General features: G+C 41.5%; 1 protein-coding gene across 2 annotated transcripts; it reads left to right on the forward strand.

The window, feature by feature from the left end:
- Positions 1-9,668: 9,668 nt before the first annotated feature.
- On the forward strand, positions 9,669-16,882 carry ifi30a (IFI30 lysosomal thiol reductase a). 2 transcript variants are annotated; one of them, XM_080503569.1, is made up of 8 exons: positions 9,669-9,875; positions 10,497-10,685; positions 11,396-11,470; positions 11,574-11,660; positions 11,768-11,920; positions 12,509-12,577; positions 12,762-12,859; positions 16,751-16,882. In XM_080503569.1, exons 1-7 carry the CDS (start codon positions 9,741-9,743, stop codon positions 12,825-12,827), a joined length of 774 nt encoding a protein of 257 aa, XP_080359695.1. In that variant the 5' UTR covers positions 9,669-9,740; the 3' UTR covers positions 12,828-12,859; positions 16,751-16,882. The 2 variants fall into 2 exon arrangements, with proteins under 2 accessions (XP_080359695.1, XP_080359694.1); XM_080503568.1 differs by lacking the exon at positions 16,751-16,882 and having other exon boundaries at positions 12,762-13,028.
- The last annotated feature ends 3,829 nt before the right edge of the window (positions 16,883-20,711 follow it).

Raw genomic sequence — 20,711 nt, forward strand, 5'->3', positions numbered from 1 at the left:
ATGAAGCCACCAGCAGTGGAGGACGCCGACCAGCGTGGACAAACTAAACTTTCACTCATATGCATTTCGGGGGTGGGGGGGGCAACAAACCTATGAATCGTGCTTGTTTGTTCAAATAGACTCGACAGCCAGCATTTGGGGGGGGGGGGGGGGGGGGGGAGTTATTTTTCGAGGCCAGGGGAGTGGAGGCTGGTGCTGATTCCCCCACGTTGACCCCAGCCCAACAAAGAGTCGTCCCCCCCCCCCCCCCCCCCACCTCTACTTTAGCTCACAGCATGGCTTCATAACAAGCACACGACTACTGATCACGAAGCACGTGTACAGTTCGCCTGGCTGATGCAGAGAGTTTCACCTGAGGAGGGTTTGCATTAGTCAGCCGTGACTGTATAGTGTCTGTTAAAATTCACAAGAATTTTTTTTTTTTTTTTTTTAGCACAGAAAAGACTAGAAACAGACTAATGTGCTAAAGAAAGACATCAACTAAAGCACACAGATATTTCTTTTTTTTTTTTTTTTTCCTCAAAATTGTGCAGCGACGGCGGAGAGACCAGATGGTGGGATGATGGGAAATTGTTTTGTTGTTTTTTTCTTGCCTTGAAAGCAAGATAAATGTCCGCCGACAAAGGCCCAATCTGTCATCCCCCAGACTGCCTGCAAACTCTCCGTAGACGAGAGCCCGAGCTTTCATGCCCTGAAAGGACCGGCTCGGCTCAACTGGACCGATCGCCTCACGCCCAGAGTGCAAGTAACCAGGAGAGTGTGTGTGTGTGTGTGTGTGTGTGTGTGTGGTGGGAGGGGACGGAGTCACTGGACACTTGAGGGCTGATGTTTTTTTGGGGCTTTTTTTTTTTTTTTTCATTTCAAAAACATGGATTCAATTTAAAGCTCGCTCAAGTGCCATAGTAATAGCTTTGAATGACCACAAGCCTGTGTTTTCAGAATAAAGGGGCACGTTGAGTTGGAGAGAACGAACAATAAACGGCTGTCGACGCAGACGAAGCCACAGCTTTAAAAAACAAAAAAAAAAAACTATCTACACATATAGGTATATTTTTTACAAAATGATCTTTGTTCCTGACTGCTTCGGCTTGTTGCTTTTTCTCTCTCTCTCTCTCTCTTTCTCAGTGGGTCTCCCTTTTGACATTGACGAGGTACAACGTACAGTAAATGCTGTGTAACCGGATACAAATGCATGGTACACATTGGGTTTATTGTGAATATAGAATAGCTTTTTTTTGTTTGTTTGTTTGTTTCTTTTCTTTCTTCCAATCACAACACAGTAGACGGAGAGGTACAATAATGAAATGCAGTTTCACGTGATTATTCAGGAAAGCTCCTGCGTCGGACGTCTCCTCAGTGTCACACTTTGGTTCCTCCTTTAATACTGTAGCACTTGTAGCCATTGACTTGCGGCACTGTTCGTGCTCCTCCAGCGTGTCTTCTCTCTGTAACGCTGAAGACACTCGCCGAGCATCCACCCATGTGATTTATTGTATCTCGGGTACTGTACTTAGCTTCATCTCTCGCCAGACCAGACTGTTTCTTTGTGGTACGGTGTCCCCGCAGTCGTCTGTCGACGCGGTACTCCCCCCCCCCCCCCCCCTTCTTGCGCTCGACTGTTCGTCGTCTTTCTCGCCGCCGTCAAACTCGCAGAGTTGTTGGATCATTGATGTACAAAAGGACGGGAGCAGGTATTGAGCTCGTGTACAGTGTGTTTCGGACGCGGTCAGCGCATGGTGACTACGCGTGTTTCTTTGTTATTTTCTTTTAGGGGGGGGGTTCTTGTTGCGATGCTTTTTAGACTCTGTTTAAGGACACGATGCTCTCCGGCTAATGTGAGCCAAATGAAGGAAGTCTTTTCATGTAGCAAAGGAGGGAAAACATTTTGCCATGCATCACAGCCTTCTGTGGGCCCAGAGATTATCCAGGACAGTGTGCATGGATTCCTTCATTTGGGTGTTTTGTTTGTTTGTTTTTAACCAGTGGTTGAAAAGAAAATTGTGCTTTTCGTAGTGGATATAGTGTGTGTCTGTGTTTGAGCGGTCTTGCTATGCACAACAGCTGTATGGTAAGATTCAGGCGACGGGAGAGTTTTTTAACGATCAGTTCCTTCACTGTTCTGTGGTCGAAAATTCCTCCAGGTTTATCTCCCCGTGTTGGTGCAGCTTGTGGCAGAGTTGGGCTCCTTTGAGGGGGGGTATAGAAGTAATAGTTTATTGTACGACAGAATTTATTAAAAGCATAATGGACACAAATGAAACGGTTAAAGAAACCCCTCTGATTTCAGATGAAAAGCCTTTAACTCGCACAAGAAGAGCCATGTTTTAGTCTTCGGGTGTTTAGGAGCTGGGGGCTCATATTCCTCGGCGTTGAATCCCCCCCCCCCCTCCTCCGACTCGAGGTAAAGATTGTACTTCCTCTGTTCAGTGTAACTTATCAAAGCACAGCTGTGTAGATGCAGGGGTATTCACGTGTCATCGCGCGACAAACAAAAGAGCTGTTTTATTATGATGCTGCTTCTAAACTTGATTCATTTCTCAAGGTAAAAAAAAAACAAACTAATAATCTTTAATAATCTCAATAATCTTGGAAATCTCTGACTTGTATTTCTCTGAGAATGCCAAAAAAAGAAGTTATTTTTGTAGAAAAGTGTCAAAACAGGAGTAAGCTTTTTAACAGTTGTGGTATTTTTTTCTTCTTTTTTTTTTTTTGTGTCGACAGTTTAGAAATTAAAAGCTACTCCTCCGTTCAGTCAGTAACCTCACATTTCATCTCGAGAAGCTTCCAGCAAACACAATTCTTTGCCTCCCAAATCTTGGAAGTTAAAAAAAAATAAAATTCAGGTAGAGACCTTTTTTTTTTTTTTTTTTTTCTCAACGACGACCGGCCGCCATTTTCTGCCAAACTTGACCTGTGAAGTCCATCAATATGATTTCAGTCAGGACGAATCAGTTGTACTGTACTTTTCACAGTTCTTGGCGCGTAAGAAGGTCCCAAGAATTAGACGGCGGAGGCGGCGGCGCTTCCGACCAGAGGGCTAGACGCGAGGAAGACGAGAAGTGCCTTTTCAGTCGTTACGATGAACTCGCCATTTTCAGTGTCGCCCCCCCACGAGCCACGTGTCGTACCCCCACGGTCCACGCCAGACGCGTGGCAAATTAGCATAGTTGTTGTGCGCGAGTGTGTGTGTGTGCGTGAGAATCTTCTGATAGAGAGTCGGTTTTTTTTGGCGGTGCCTCTTTGCTGGTACCCCTGCAGTTGTTACATATTCCTCCTTTCTACGATCGTTCAATAACGAGGTGCTCTTTCTCTCGCGGTGCACCCAAGCTAGCGTTTTATTTGCGCGTGTGTGTGCGTCTGATGTCTTTTCAGTTGAAACTCAGACGAGATAGAAATGTGAACGGTACACATCCATGACCAGCCCAGTTCTTTGAAGCTCATTGGACAAGTTGATGCATGCAGCTTTTCTCAGTGTTTTCTTTATTATTATTTTTTTTTGCATTACGTCGGTTCCTCTGTGAATATCCGGTCGAGGCATCACCACTGCTGATGCATCTATCATTTGTTTGTTGGACCAACACTCCACCCCCCCCACCCTGTCATACCACACACTCAGAGCAGTGTGTCGCCCAACAAGCATACACTAATAGACAGTGGTGGCGCTTCTCTTGTCCGTGTGTTTTAAGCTGTTTTTATATTCAGTATATCAGGAGTGATCAATATGTTCCTTATAATCTGGGAGTATACCGTGTACAGTATGTGCTTTTGTTCTTTTGCAGTCAACAACTGTCTCGTAAGTCTTTTGGTTGGTTGCGATGTTTTCTTCTGATCGGCTTGGTTTGAAGATGTGGGCTGCCTAAACTCTTCAGTACTTTTCAAACCGACTTTTAAGAAGAACTGCAGGCTCGTTATGCAATTCGTGTCCGCACTGCAAAAATGATCCTACTTGACACAGTGAAAAACACAGATTTTCCTCCAAAAAACTCCTAAAAGTTCAGGTAATTTATGGAAAGTAATTTTTTTTCCTTTTACAACTCGTGGTATCGCAGCGTCAGAAAAATGCCTTTGTGAAGAACTTGTTCATTGGTTCGACCATAACTGTGGCTTTGCTCGACGGAAACTTTTAAAAACTACAAATAGAATAGAAATGCTTCATTAATCCCAGAGGGAAATAATAAAAAAAAAATATATATATATATATAATTGTGTTGATGACCACCATGGTTTAAAGCTGCACAATATTTAGCAATTTTCTGACTGACAGAATGACAGAATCTCAAATTTAATGAATTATTTATTCACAAGAATTGTGGAATTGATTATTTCTAAATCGACAGTTGGAGTTATTTCATACCCGGTGACCAGAGAGAAGACATTTGAAGCACACCAATATAGGAAAAACAACAAAGTCTAATTTTGAAAGGGGGAGAACATTTTTTTTTTTTGTCACGCTTGTATTTATTGCAAATTCCATCATTGCAGCCGCAGACAAATTTATATGATTAGTGAAAAAAGGTCAATTACAAACGTCTCCAAACTAAACAGGTAGGGGTCAATTGGAAACAATTTCAATGTAAAAATTATTTTACAATTAGAATCACTTAACGTTTTGTTTAGCATGTTTAAAAATAAATCAATAAATCAGACGTTCACCAGCTCTCTGCGACAGTTCACTGAGAGTGAATCAAAACGCTTCAGTTGAATTTGCGTGATTCTAGCGACATAGATCTTCATTTCCTCCGTGGCGAGACTGTTGAAACCGATTGAAAGACAAGACGTCTGATTAAACCCAGCAAAGCTGCACACGTTGCTTTATTATACCACCAGGAGCGTTTTGGTTTTAGTTTTTTTTCGGCAGGAAATTTGTGAGGAAAATTTCCACCAGTTGAGTCGGAAAGGTCCACTTTGTTTGCGAAGCTCCTGTCTGACGTTTGGAAGTGGTGATCCTGGTGGTCCCGCGCTTTCATTTCACCATTTTATTTTATTTTATTTTTTATTTTTAGCTGGACGACACTCTCGAGACAAACTGAAAGGTGGAGCCCAGCGGCTCCCCGCATCATTTCAGGGGAACCTTTCTTTGTTTTTTTTATTTTTTTGCGGTGTACCTATAAGCGCTCCCGTCTGCCATATATGCCATGTAATTCACAGGCGTCTTGAATAGCTAGAAGAAATGCTAGTAGCAGTGAAACCTGGTCGCACAGAGAGACGGGCGTGGATACCACGATGGAGACTTTGTCGTGTTTTTGACGAGGAGCTGAACCTCAAAGCTTTTTATCCTGCTCATTTAATACTTATGCATCGTGAAGCTTCTTGGTGGGGGAGGGGAGGGGGGGGGACTTTTTCTATAAGACAAAAGATGATTCAAGGAAATCGATATTTTTTCATCCTTCTTTGGTACACTGTAAATGATATCTCTTGAAATGGCCTCATACACAAAGCACAGCTTTCACTGACTTACAAAGAGGAGAAAAACAATATATATATATATATAAATATATATATATATATATATATATTTGCTGTCTGCTAAAGTTTGAAGAAGGAGAGATCTGTCAGAGAATAAATATTTTCAAATATATACTTAGATATCTATATTTTTGGATGATTATCCCTCTGATTTGGACTGTGCTTGAAACAAATCAGAGAGAAGAGGCTTTCGACGTGAACGCGTTCATTGGACTTGCTCGGCGGCTGCTTTCGTACCCGAGCAGCTTATTTTGAGGCATTTTGACTTAATCGGCTGCAGCGAGCTTCAAGCGCCGGTCACGCGCAGACCTTTTCCCCCCCGCCGGTCCACGTATTCAGCATGATTATCAGGTGCGTTCAGAGGACGAAGCAAGCTCGTGTACATGTGTTGATATTTACAGAGCTGAGTTTATATGTTAAATGCAGTCTCGGCTGATTTGCATTTATTAAATATTAGAGAAGTTGTTTTTTTGTTTTTTTCTTGAACACTTTAGATCACTTGAACACATTAGTTCTGTTTTGTTTGTTTTTTATTTTGTTTTGTTTCTTTTGTGAGTAGAGGCAGTGTTAAAGTTGCACCAGAGAAGATTCACTCGATGCGGCCACAGAGATCCGCCACTGATTGGACACTGATGCTGTAAAAAAAACAAACAAACAAAAAAAAAAAACAATCTTACCACTGTATCTCACTTTGGTAGATCTCTGTGGACGCTCATGGGTTTTTTGTTGGCCTGAAGTTCGACTCACAGGCAAGAAAAAAAAAAAAAAAAGAGACCAAGTAAAGGTACAGGATTAAACGGTTCATGGTCACTCTTTGTACATGGAACAATGATGGCATTAGAAAGTGATCTTTAATGGTGCCTGAGTACAATTATATAAATATATATACAGATAAATATATATATATGTTTTGTTTTTTTTATTTGAGGCTTTTTTAAAAAGCTGATAGATTTGTCTTGTCAAAGTGTTGTTTTTTTTCTGTTTTTTTGTTGTTGTTCATATCTGTTAATGATAACCTTACAGAGCCTATAAAGAAAAAAAATAAGCTAGCTTGAATTTTTTTTCATCCATACAGAAAAAAAAAACAAATACAAATGTTTACAACATGTAATTAACCAAATAGTAAATATGCGTTTGAGAATCAGTCTGTCAGTCCCTCGGAGCGGTGGTGATGGATTGATCTGTATTTCTTTATTTCCTGTCATTTTAAACTTGAAAATGTTGTGACTGCTTGTTATGGTTTTTTTTTGTTTTTTTTTTTTGTTTCTCCTGTTTTGAATTTATACCTGTGAGAACAGTGCTCCCTCGACTTCAAACAGATAACTCCATGATACATCAGTCTTTTTTACCTGCTGACTCCTTCACCTTACACTGAGGAGCCGTGTGTGTGTGTGTGTGTGTGTGTGTGTGTGTGTGTGTGTGTGTGTGTGTGTGTGTGTGTGTGTGTGTGTGTGTGTGTGTGTGTGTGTGTGTGGCTGCGGCTGCGTGCTGAATCCTAACTTGAGACCCCGTTGCACCTTTTGCTGTCTCTGTTTAATACGCAGCACGGTGGAGTCCACGGCGACTCCGTCTGGTGTCTGTCCAGTTTTGAGAGTTAATACAAGAAGGGGGGCATTTACCCACGTGTTGTGAATAAACCATAAAGACATGCCACTTGGTGAACATACTTGAGAACAGTTTAAAAAAACAAACATTTAAATATCAGGAAGAACCATCAAGAGGCATCCTATTCTTTAATAATTTTTTTTTGCACTACACAACAGATGATGTTGAAACAAGAAGCTGAACCGGACGATTGGTTAGAAGTCACTTTCAAGACCAAATTATTATCTTTTTCGCCAATGTTTCGCTTCAGCTTACGTGTTTTGACTCGCATTTAATTTATAACGTTTGACAGCTGCACTTTGATTTCCCTTTCTTCCTGTCTGCTTCCAGTCTTCTCACGTCGTCACTCCTCGGTCATGTTCACGATGCTTTCAGGTCTGAACTCTCGTCTGGACCCTTGTATTTTTCATGAACACGGCGATTCTCAAAAGTGTGGGGGTTGGACTCCTCCTCCCCCCCCCCACCGGGGGGCGCCAGAGGGCTTCTGAGAAACATCGGTGGATAAACTACAAATATTACTGAAGACATTGGAATTTGTAAGGAAAGAGAATTGGGTGCATTCCAGAAAATGTTAATATCATTGAAAGGTTCGTTGTCAGTTTACTTCAACACTTTTAACAGATAAAATGTCAAAACAAATTGTGCGACATTTGCAAAAAAGTAAAAAAACGGCGAAACGCAACTTCTGGCCTTCCCGACATCAAATATTTTAAGATATTCTATTTTGGATTTTCAGCATTTATCGACCCAAACAATGACGAATTAAAAAAAAAAAACAAAAAAAGCGGTGGTTTCAGCTCTGAGGTCGGCTCCTCCCACACTTTGAGATCCCCTCCATTAACATGATGTGAATTATCTTGTGGTGTTTTCATTCACTGGTGTACAGTAGTTCTCTTCCCGAGACGCAACCCGGCACGTTTGAGACTTCAGATCTGAGGTGGTCCGTTTTGCAACGGCCTGGGCAACGTTATGATGCAGCAAACACTTTAAAGAAGGAAAAAAAAAAAAAAATCACACACGTTTACTAAACATTTACAACAGCATCCAAACCCCCCCTGAGAGTTATGAGTGCAGGTTTCGCCCTCGTCTTGCACAACGGCCTTTTTTTCCTCCATTTTTCCTGATCACAGCACTTAATGCTCGACAGCGTTGCCCAGAAAGTTGCCTTGTGTATCACCAGCTTCAGCAGCAGATGTCTAGCTAGCAATTAACAATGATGTGGTCTTGTTTTCCTATCCGGGGGGGGGAGAAAAATAAATAAATAAACAATGAATGGGTGAAGTCAGACAAAAGCTACTCTACACCAAAGTGCAATTGAGCGCAGAGGGAGCACTGTTGTTTCAGCCAGCTGGTTGTGGCGTGGCCGACCCCGATGCACGAAAAAGATGGTTCTTCTCGTTTCTTGTGTTACTCTTCCAACGTTGGGTCTGTCTTCAGTCAGATGCCACATTTTTCTTTCTTTGTCTCATGTACAGCTTGATTCGGAGTTGTGTTTGTCTGCGGACAGGTACTCTTGGATCCGTATGGTTCTTTCTTTAGGCTGATGCAATGATTTTAAAAGACAATAAAAGATGTATAAAATCAGCTGTGTCTTTGTTTTCTTTGGCTGTGAGGTTTTTTTTTTTTTTTTTAGCTTTTCACTTTCACATATTGAAGTTGTGTTCCTGGATGCTTTTAGGATGGCATCTTCCTTTATTCGCTATTAGTTTTTCTTAAAGCAGCAGTGAGGTGTTTCTCTGTTATTGAGGAACTAAGAAGGGGAATTGGCAAAAAAACCTACAAAATGGAAGCAATAGAATAGATGGAAGTTTCAGTGAAGAGTGAATCACAGCGTCGCGCTCTGTCCTGTCTGCTGTGTCGTATGACCTGTTTTTCGTGCCAGGATCATGTGAGGATCACCAGGTGAAACGTTTCATAATGTTCAAGGGTTGGTGATGTTTTTTCTCCATGTGTGTTTCATGTGACTCTTGAATAAGAACTTGAGCTGGAACATTTAATTTTTAATTATTTTAATGTGACAAAGGCTTCATCCAAGTCATGTTAGGAAGAATCTTGTCTTATTTAAAAAGACGTTTTGCCAGTCCTCGACATACGCTTATTCATTTTTTTATTTAATATGTGTGAAAATAAATCTTGGCATGACAAGTTGTGCTTTTTCCAACAAGAATATAGAAAAGGGTTTAAAAGACTAAATGTGTGTCCTAAATCCCTTGTCGTATTAAATAACACATCCCCTTTGCATCTAAACTGTCATCACATCTATCTATATTTAATAATATTTACACATAATATTTACTTTAAACTAATGGTTTTATGGTTCTAATGGTTAGGGGCAATGTAGCATCAACAAATGACCTCACATGCATGTTTTTGGACGCAAACATGGGCAGAAAATGCACATTCATGCATATTTATCTTAAAATTGTGAAGAACTGTACTTAAACGTTTGCAATGTAAACGGGTTTAATAACATCGTGGTGTATATTAAAGTGGCACTTAATCCACTGGAAACAGGTGACGCGCGCATCAGATTACACCCGTGACAGCCAATCAGAAGCCAGACAGCCTCCACGAGGAAGTGCCGTGCAGTATTTAAAGCGGCGCAGTGGGGTTGTCAGTTCGCGGCGGATGTGTTTGTTGTAACTTTGTGCAGGAGACGCTTTGACAAGATGAAGGCCAACCTGCTGCTGCTCCTCCTGACCGTGTGGCTGAGCTCACAGCCCGGCTCCTGCTCCTCCTCCTCCTCGTGCTCCTCTCCTCCCTACAAGTGGTGCTCCTCTCTGGAATCAGCTGCCCAGTGTGGGGTAAGGACTGGCAATGCTGAGGCACAAACTCCGATTTAGCTCGCTTTCACCAGGAGCTACGGAGGAGCGAACCTCCGTCTGCTGTTTTGATGTGTTCACCCAGGATAGTTTACGTAAACAAACAAACAAACACTCCCGACCCTTTCTCTTTCGGACCCGTGTTGTTTTTCCACTGTGTGGTGCAGGTGGTGTCCTCTAGGGGCGCTCGAGAGCTGCAGCTGCATGATGATACTAATACTTTCAACCAGGTTGAAAATAATTGAATACGATGAAGTAACTATAATCTGATTATTCTGGACTGAATTTAATAAGTAAAGAAAATGTATTGAGCTTTTAATTGCCTGGGAAAAAATAAATGTCGGGTTGAAATTTACTATAATCACATTATTTGAAAGGGATATATTATTTAGTCTCTGCCAAATGAGGCTCCATTTGTCCATCATAGGACCATTGTCTTGTTACCAGCACTGTTTTAATACAATTATTCTTCTGGTTTCTCCTCAATAAACTTAATAATTGGGAAAATCATATGGTAATTTATCCCTAGATTTAATGTACAATATAAATGTAATTCATTTGACTGTTTGGTTTTTATTTTTGCCCTCTCCTAATCCTGTGTAGGTTTTGAAGCGGTGCCTCATGTCCAACTTCACCCGGGCCCACCTGATGGCCCCACCGGTCCAGGTGGAGGTCTACATTGAGAGTCTGTGTCCTGACTGCAGGATTTTTCTCACTGGGATGCTTTTCCCCACCTGGGTAATGCTGAACGACATCATGTCTGTCACCCTGGTGCCGTACGGTAATGCAAAGGTACTCTTCATAATTTTGGGTATTATTTATGTGACTGAACTAAGACCATGTTTACACATACCCAGGTATTTAAAAAAAAAACTGATATTTGCACATAAATGCAGCGATGAATCATCACAAATGATTATTCCTGAAAGCTCTGGCTACAGTGGAGATTTAGAAAAACTCTCTCTGTTTGCATCTAAAAGGGGAGGGGGGGGGGGGGGGGGCAATATTTGTGACATTGTGGCGTTTGTTTTTTTTATTCCAGGATTCTGATTGGCTATCATGGCTTTATGCTTTTCATTTTCACTGCCCCCGTACAGGGCGAAATATTAGTTTTTGTTAAAATCCTGGGTACATGTAAACACGGCCCAATATGTGGGGAACTGTTTTAAACAGTTGGTTGTCAATCTATTTTTTTCACTTTAAGCTCCTTAATCGCCCCTCGCATTTGGCAAACTGAGTCCAAGAAGGTGTTTTTTTTTTTTTAAACTTCTTTGATCTCATCATGTGTCCATGTTGCCTCTGTGCTCCTGGTAATTAATAAAATTAACCCATGAAATACCTTGGGTTAGGGCATCGATTAAAATGATTTACCTTTTTTCACACCTTCTAAAAATGAGCACAGTGCCACTGATTAAATAAACAGAACATCTTTTCTTTCTCTTTGTCTTTCCATCATGTTGTCAAATGTTTAGGCTTCTTAAAATACTTTATTTACATCACAGGAATCGTTCGATGGACAGAGGTATATTTTTGAGTGCCAGCACGGACAACAAGAGTGTCTGGGCAACATGATTGAGGTAATCATTGTACATTTTTTTTAATTCCCCCCCCCCCCCCCAACTATTTATAACTGTGATTTGGCGGAACTCTTCTTTTTCTTTCTTTTTTTTTTTTTCTCAGACCTGCTTACTGAACATGACGACGGCGGCTTTCCAGGTCATAAACTGCATGGAGTCTGCCTCTGATGTCATCAAGGCAGCCAAAAGTGTGAGTCTGACGGCGCCACCGTGCGCCCCCCCCCCTCAACCATGTGGTTTTTGGTTCCCAAGTCGCACACAACACGACTCTTGTGTCCCCGTGTTGTCGTCTCGCAGTGCATGGATGTGTACAGCCCGGTGCTGGACTGGGGCAGCGTCATGAGCTGTGTGGACGGCGAAGTGGGAAACGGGCTCATGCATCAGAACGCTTTGAAGACCAAGGCCCTGCAGCCGCCGCATGAATATGTACCCTGGATCACGATCGACGGGGTGAGGGGTCCGCCTCACAAACCTCGGGACGCGTTTCAAACTGCCGCTGCGGTTCCTGCAAAGTTGAACATGAATAACCTCGGGGTGCAATGATTGGACTATTTACTTTTGCTCGCGTCATTTCGTCGTAGCGACCCGTCTCAAAAAACGGTGACCCGTTGGTTTGTACTGTAGAGTCATGATGCAGTCCAGCAGTGCTCGACAAACTTTTCCTGCTCAAAACAAACATTTTGTGAACTCTGGAACCAAACGTCATATCGGCATTGATGAAGGTCTAAAACGAACCATGAATTTCAAATTAAAAGGGGCGGGGACAAAAAGCAATAACCAGCTCCTCAAAAGATAGGGGAGATTGAATTGAGAATTGACCTCTCTTCATGTAGCTTGTTGGATCCTGAGTTATTTTTAATTAACCTACGAACTATAAAGACTGTTTATTTATAGTTTATGTAACTCGCATGGCCTGCAAGTTACTCCCGTCATAACATTTGGTTTTAAAAGCCAGTTGTAGCTATGACTCATTTGAAAGACTTTTTTTGGGGTTTTTTTGTTCAGCTTTTGGTTAAACTAAGCTTTCCTGATCCACAGGAGCACACAGAGGAGCTCCAGGAGAAAGCTGAGGCGTCTCTTTTCACCCTGATCTGCAGCATGTATAAGGTACTCCTCTTCTTCTTCTTCTTCTTCTTCAGGAACATAAACGGGGCTGCAGCAAGCAGATTTTCATGGTGCTGTTTGCTACTCGTGTTTATTTTTAACACAACTGAAATTCTCATTTTCTCTTAAGGACTTATTCTCTTAGATGATGATTAACGACCCCGTTTCATGCGTTCTCTCCCTTCAGGGCCCTAAACCTGAAGCCTGCGGAGGGCGCCAGAGACACTTGAGAAGTTTCTGCTCCAGAGCGTGAAGGAGCAACGCGTCCGTCTTTCTCTGTTCCAGGTGTGGCTACTAAACTGCCGACACCCAGGAATGTCAACAAATCTGTACATGGGATTTCTGCTGTATTTCCACTTTGATCGCCCCACTTTTTTTAAAACCTCATGCGGCATAAATGTTTGACTTTCTTAAACGTGTCCTCATTGTAATCTTACAACCTGAATCCATAAAATTAAACCTTTTTATTTGTAGCACTTTGGAGATTTTGCTTGAAAAGATGAAAACTCCAATCATTTATTGTCCTGTTGAAGGCGCTATGTCATAAAGCATCTCCAGCCCTGTGACATTTTAGGAAAAAGAGACGGTGCGTTATATATACATGAAGTGTTGATGATCTCATGACTCTCTTCACATGGTTGTCGTGGCTTATGTACCAGACTCCCTCATGGCTTACAATTCTATACCGGTTTTGTTTGGCATCTATTTAAAAAGACAACACTTTACCTGCAAAATTCTTTCTATGAAACTCGGGATCATAACTGAAGGGACTGAAATTTCATGACTAACTAACGCACATGTTTGGCATTTAGGTTTTTAAACTGGAGTTCATGTGGGTACACATCAGAGAGGGCAGGGTTGTTGGAGTTCATAACATCTCATTAAGAAAATACGGCGTGTTTAGAGTACAAACGAACAAAGTGTGTTAATACGGTGTAAAAAAAAAAAAAAAACCCAAAGTGGTGCATTGTGGACAGGAGGTTAATAAAAGCCAGATTCTGGCCGGCCTAACCAGACTGTCTGGATTCGTGAGGCTTGCAGATCCTCCAGTCAGATAGACAGCCAGCCCTCCTCCTCCCATCATTATTTATGCTTTGTGTACCAATTTTTTTTATTTTTTTTTGCTTTTTGTCGGGGAAAAAAAATATAAGACAACCACTGCTTTTGTGTTGCAGTTTGCGAAATGCCAGTTGCAAATGCAAACCCAAAACAGTGCAGTGGAAGTCTTGAGTGTTTATCATAACAATGACGGCTGTGGGCTGTGGAGAGGCGTGGCGACGGCTCAAACCTCCCGGGTGACATCCCAGTGAAGTGTTGGTGTCACCATATCTACTCTTAAATGTGGTTCCCGCGTCGTCCTCTTTTTGGCGTTTTCCTCCAAATGGTTTTGTTCCACTGCAGCTGTAAATATGAGAAGAAACAATTCATCAAAGTTTTTCAACATTGCAGAGGTAAGGGTGGTTAATTAAACTATGAGACTAATTAGAATGCCAATACTATTTGTTGGTAGAAGATGGCAAGTTAAAATGTTGATGGGGAGGTTGTGTTGAGATTACTGAGTATATTAATGGGGCCTTTGTGTGTCGGAACAGTTGGATTAATTGTATCGACGAGGAGTTGTATGTTGAATGTAATTCTCAATGTAGGAAGTCAACACAGACGTGTGTCTTTTAGTCAACAAAACAAAACTGGAGCGTGTCGACAATCCTTTCTAAAAAAGGTGAAACTCCCAAAGCAGATGGGGAGATAGGGTCACGGGATACGCAGAAAACAAGGCCTCTCAGATGTTTGTCTCCGACGCTGACGCTGAGAACGAGACGCCCCAAGAGCTAAATCTCAAATACCGTCTCCCTCTGAGAATCGCCTATTGTGTCCAAGGTGATCGTGTGTGGGTCTCAGGACCCGTGATCTGATAAACGTTCCAAAAATAATCCCCGAGTGGGCTTCCGAGAGGGCTCGTCACATTTTCACAACAGCCCTGTTTTGCGGTTTACCTTTACAAACCATGGAGTCAGAAAAAAATAAAACACTTCCAAGACATTTTCAGTAAAATGCATTTTTGACCATTAATCATTTTTTTGGATTTAATAAAGTAAAACTTTACATTGTAGAACCAATAGTGTTGTCCAAATACGCATGCCAATAACTATAGGTCTAATAGTATGGAAGAATAACTGTTGTTGTGATGCCATCATGAAATCAGTTGCAGGAAAGGTTACCGCAATTTCACAGTGTTTGAAACGTTTAAGTTTATATGTTACGAATAGAAATGACTGACGTAACGACAACTTTACAGTGGTATTCAAATAAGTTTGAGCTCATGCGTCAATGTAGTGCGTGAAAAACCTGATTTAGTCATAGCGTGAAATTTATACGCCTGATAAGAGGCACAAAAAATGAGAAGAAACCAAGTCACTGTGTCCACCTCATGTTCAAAAGCAGCATTACTTAGATTTGTGAGAACATTGGATTGTGTCGACCCTTCAGAAAACTTAAATTAGGCAGTTTAAGATCTGCAATGGGGGGGGGTGGATCAAAATATCTCTAATATGATTAAAATGGTGAAGAAAGAATTGTAAATACATGCAAAACAAGCTGTCCCAAATAGAAATGAGGTACATATTCATGCCCCTTTCTCACTTCTCTATTAATAATTCAGAGAGCTTCTCAGATCTTTCACAACAAAGGTATTTATTGTTCCATTTATTCACAATCTAGTTTGAATGAACTATATTTTAAATATATTAAAATGGATTTCATAAATGCACACCGTTCCAAATTGTATAGATGCACCGATGCATACATCCTCATACACACCCACACTCGGTATACTTTCACTTTCATACACACAAACTGCTAGACATGTATACGGATATTCACATGATACACAAGTACACACACACACACACACACACACACACACACTGATACATTCTTCAGTCAGTTATTAAACATTGAATAAAATATGATTCTGCTGTTGCATCAAGGATGAAATCATGTCATGACTCGTACACTAAACAGACCAGGAGTTGAAGAGCGCCAGTGCATCGTCCTCGTTTCAGTGAGAAAGATGAAGCGAAGCGACGGTACAAGTAAACACGTAGCGTACGAAGACAAAGCAGGGTGACGTCTCGGAATAAACGGCGCCGCGGTGGACTGAGCAGTTTCCACTTCCCAAAGAATCAGGTTGTGCCGAATGAGGCCAAACCTCCAGTGATTTTAATGTGAGAAAGTTTGCCGACAGCCGTCTTGTACTTCAGTGTTTAGGTTGCACTTAAACTCATTCTCCAAAAATAATTTAAAAAATCTTATGAAGCACCCAGATCCCTCAGATCATCTGGAACAGCTTTACTGAGAGTTCAGGAGATCAACACCAAACGTGCTCAAGAAGTTTCTCTGTTCTCCACCTATTTATTTATGGAATAAACGTCCAGAGTTATAGCGGACCAGTGAATGAATCCAACTTTTTGTTCTGGAATCCTGTATCTATACTGGGTTTTTTTTGTGTTTTTAATAATAGTCCATAATTGCATTTATTCTATGTTCAATTCCACGTGTTTTTTGATTTAAATCAGGGGTGTCCAACATGCGGCCCGGGGGCCAGAACCGGCCTGCCATGTGATTTTTTTTTTTTTAAGTATAAATATGAAAACTGACAGAGGCTGATCTACAAACATTAGATTGTCAAAAATGACATTCAAAACCGCCCTTGGTCAGAATTTGACTCCCGACATTAATGCATCTGTGGAGGTCACATAACACCACACCTTTCACAATAAAACAATGAGTACAACTTACGTGAATTGATACTTTAGACACGTAAACTCAAAACAATTTCCAGATGATGACAAATTGTTTTAATCCCGAATACGATATCCAGATACAGGTGACTGAGGGTTTTTTTTTGTGGGGTTTTTTTGTGTTTTTTTGCAAATATAATAGTATCTGATTAACTTTAATATGTATATTTCAGAATAGACTGGCAAATTCTTGCAGTTACAAAAGGATCAAAAGAAATAAAGACTTTGCATTTGTCCATATCTGCAGTTTAACATGTTATGTTTGACTTGTTCGGCCCTCCAGAGGTCAGATTAGGGTGGATGTGGCCCCTCAACTGAAATCAATTTGACACCCCTGATTTAAATAATCACCATTTTTTATTTGAATGCATTTCAGACCAAGAGGCAGTGGACTTCGGAGCAGGACCCCGGCACTGAGCTCCCCCACTTCCCTGATGTGAAATGTGCTGTGAAGAGGCTCTGCTCGGGCCCCCCCCAGCTGCCCCGGCTGTGCTGCAGACCATCTGCCCAGGACGGCCCGAAAGACGGCCCCCCATCCGTCCCCCTGGGCATCAGGCCCTCCAGGAGCCTGGGGACTCTGACCAGCTGCTTCTCCAGAGGCTTGTAAGTGTTGTATGAATCCTTATCACCGTAATCCTCCAAATTAAACTCATTCAAAGCAAACTATCTACAATGCAAACAACTGACCTCCTCAGTGGAGTCGATCAAGTTGTTTTACCTGCATAACATAAGAGCTTTCGTCAAGACTGAGGCCGTTTCATCTCTGAATCATAAGGCAATCTCATTTTGAAATATTAATTGTGCTATAATTGGTTCAGTTAAAAAAAAAAAGACTTATTTTTTATTTATCAAACTTGTGTTCCCTCTGAAAATGTTAATTCTTCTGTAGTTGCCAGACTGTGGGGCAGCCTTTCAGGCTTAGTGATTAAACGTGTATCGGCACAATCAGTAACTAAACCCTGTGACTGCAGCACGTTGTGCTCATGTAAGTCAACACACCGGAGAACTTTGCAGCTCCTTTTAGTTGCCTCCCTGCTTAATTTAGGTAAAAGTTTATTTTCTTCTTGAGCATATGATTAACAGCATCCCTCTTCAGCCCCCCCCCCCCCCCTTCTCTATCGCACTGTGCTTTGTAATTATCGCTACAAATATTCACATAAACAGAACTGTTATGATCGCTTCCATCATGACTGTCAAGCTCCTGCTGCGGTGTGTGTGTGTGTGTGTGTGTGTGTGTGTGTGTGTGTGTGTGTGTGTGTGTGTGTGTGTGTGTGTGTGTGTGTGTGTGTGTGTGTGTGTGTGTGTGTGTGTGTGTGTGTAAAATATGTCCTCTCTTCTGTCACATGTGGTTGAGAGAATGATGCAGCTGCGTTGGTTTGAATACGTCAGCAGTTGTAATGCATTTGGGAGCTGGTGGGTTTCGGGCTGTACTTCATGATAAAGACATGCTTGTTGGGTGGCCACCAACCAGGCGTTCTGCTCTATTTGAACACTCCGGTCCTTCGTCATCATTTCCCCTGTGCGGCGTCCGGACAAAAAGTCTTCGGCTGTCACACAAATCAAACGGCAACCTGCCGGTGAACTATGTTCTGCGGCTTATGTAAAAGCCTCGTTGTTTATCACGGCTCCCGTATAGTAGTAATGAGACTGAAGGGAGCGTTCATATCGCTTCACGTCGATGGTGGCACTTGCCATGTGAAATACATGCTGAGTGTGAGCAGAACACTGGGGGGGGGGGCAAAGGGTCCAGAGTTCATCTTGTGTTAGTTTATTTCCTGTGGATCATCTTCGTTCTGCGCGATATGTCTCCTGCTTCCTCAACAATACTCATCTCAGCCTCGTCACTCTTTAATCCACACATTTGATAGGAATCCCACAAAAAAAAAACACCGAAATGGGATGAATAGAGATACCAAGTGACCAGAAGATAGAAAGAGAGAAAAGAAAGCCACCAAAAAAAGCCAGAAGAAAACACAAGGCAACACCAGAGGGATATGGCTCATATCTGGAACCAAATTCAGACACACAGACAAAAAATTAAATGCGGACAGGACAGTATGAGTGACATGAATGATTAAGAATAGCCTCACATAGATGTCACAAAAAGTCTCAAATGAGACCAAGAATGACCAACATTAGAACAATTATTACTGTGAAGGGATGTGAAATCACTGCAAACTGATGTGAGGTGATACACAGAGCTATCACACACTCGTTGCAATGCGATTTGTCCATGTTGGAAATAGATATAACCGAAGATTTGTTTTGAATAATATCCTGCTTCCATGGCAGTTTCGGAGAGAAACACCGTGCAAGTAGTTTTCTCTCGGCCACAAACAAAATACATACAACACTGTTTTCCTACCAAGCGGTAAGTGTTGCAAATCATTGCTCAAGGACACAACGGGAACAATCTCATGACTGCAGCAGCAACACCAACATCGCATGTGGACTGATATTATTAGGTTGGGAAACCAGAAAGGCGTCCATGCGCATATGAATTATTATCATTATGGTTTCATATCTGCTTTGTTCTCACACTGTTGTGATTATCGGAGTCGTCAATATCATTCAACCTGGAAGTGAAGACATGCAGGCCGATCGTTTGTGTGTCTGAGCAGCACTAGTAGAAGTGGGTTTATGACCCGCTTTTATTTATTCCATAAATGTTTACATGCCAGCGGGTAAATCACAGCACCACAAAGTTGAAAATGGATGGATGACAAAGTAACTCTGCCTCAACAACAATTATACCATTTGTAGTGTTACTAATAGTGAGTCGTTAATTACAATTGTCAGTCACTTACTGCTCCAATATGTTTGCAAATGATTTATTTGAGAAGTAGCCGAGTTGTTGACAAAATAAAAGTGACCTGGAAAAGTACTTTTTCTGTAAATTTTATTTGCTTTTCTCATGTCTTAATTATGCTCATGTAGTAGTATTGCCGACACATTAGTTAGATTGTATCAGTTAGATCAGTTCATAGGAAATGAAATGATATAACACAAATATTGAATGTTTGATTTAACACCGTCCAGTGTTTGATAAAGCGCTGCTGCAGGTCCGATTGCAGTGGAGATAAAGGAGCCATGCAATACCAGGATGAACATCTTTCTCTGTAAAAACTGATTTGTAGACGAGTGATGACGGGAATAAGAAGCAACAGAACAGCTGAGATTAACGACCACCATGTGTTCTGCAGCAGAGAGCTTTTAGGAAGGGAAGCTGATCTTTATTAATACATGTGATCTCCAGCAAACTGGGAGCAGCTAACATAGGCTAAAGCTAACTGTCCACTCGTTTTTTGTTTTCATAACCAGAATCTGCATTATTTATTCCATAATAGTAATTGTGAGTGAAGTATTGCTAAAAGTAATGGCATTACAGTAATTACAGTTAATTATATCCACGGATATATCAATTATTTCAACAAAAGGCGTGTATCATCTGGACGTAAGCTCTTCTTGCAAGACATTAATTTAAGTTTTAATTAAGAGAAGATACTCGAGATGAACTATTGACACGGAGGTATCCTGCATATAAGCAAGTAGTAACTGAGGATGCAAGAGCAATATAGATATGTTTCTCCAGTAAACAGGAGTTTCATGAAATAGTAACACTGTAGCTTTTTACTGGAGGCAAAAGCTATATATAGTGCAATAACTCCATGTATCTCCCAACACTGACAGGAACAAAGTGATAGAAGATGGATGGAGGAAAGGACATTTTTTTAAAACTCTACAGAAGCCACTTTTACTCTGGTTTTACATCACAGAGCAGCCATGGTTTAAAAAAAAAAAATCTGGTTTTATGCTGGAATTGGGGAACATTGGAGTCTAGTCTGCCCCCACCTGTGGGAACTGGGAGCTCCAGATGGAGGAATCTGAGTAAGCAAAATGTTGTCTAAGAGCCCTGGTTTGTATTTCTGTTTGGTTGGGGATTAGACTTTCTGGAAAATCTCAGGAGATGGATCCAGGAGGGAGCAGAAGGCCTCCCAAAAATAATAGGATGAACAGGGTTTTCCAAAACCGACGTCATTGTCAGTCCAGTGTTTTAATGAACATTTGGGGTGTTGTGGAAGCTTGGATTGAATAGGATTGGATTAATATAAGAAAAAGTGCACTGGTTTCATGAAATAATAATAAAAGACTTGATGGACACATGATTACATCAGCGCCCTCTGCTGCCGGCTTCGTCTTCAGCTTGATAAACCCCAGAAAAGAGTCAGGCCCCTTTTCAGACAGATGAGATGACTGTTAATACAGACTTTCATTGTGAACTTTTTTTCCGGTTGGTAGAATTTATCACGCACTCGACAAAGTGGAAGATGGGGCCC

Source organism: Blennius ocellaris (genome assembly GCF_963422515.1).
Source record: "Blennius ocellaris genome assembly, chromosome: 10".
NCBI classification, from domain to species: Eukaryota; Metazoa; Chordata; class Actinopteri; order Blenniiformes; family Blenniidae; genus Blennius; species Blennius ocellaris.

Excerpts from the sequence above, each read along its gene's own strand:
- ifi30a (XM_080503569.1), top strand. The coding sequence starts at position 9,741 with ATGAAGGCCAACCTGCTGCTGCTCCTCCTGACCGTGTGGCTGAGCTCA. Across the intron at positions 10,686-11,395 it reads TGCCGTACGGTAATGCAAAG|GAATCGTTCGATGGACAGAG; the intron begins GTACTCTTCATA and ends TTTACATCACAG. Across the intron at positions 11,661-11,767 it reads TCATCAAGGCAGCCAAAAGT|TGCATGGATGTGTACAGCCC; the intron begins GTGAGTCTGACG and ends GTCGTCTCGCAG.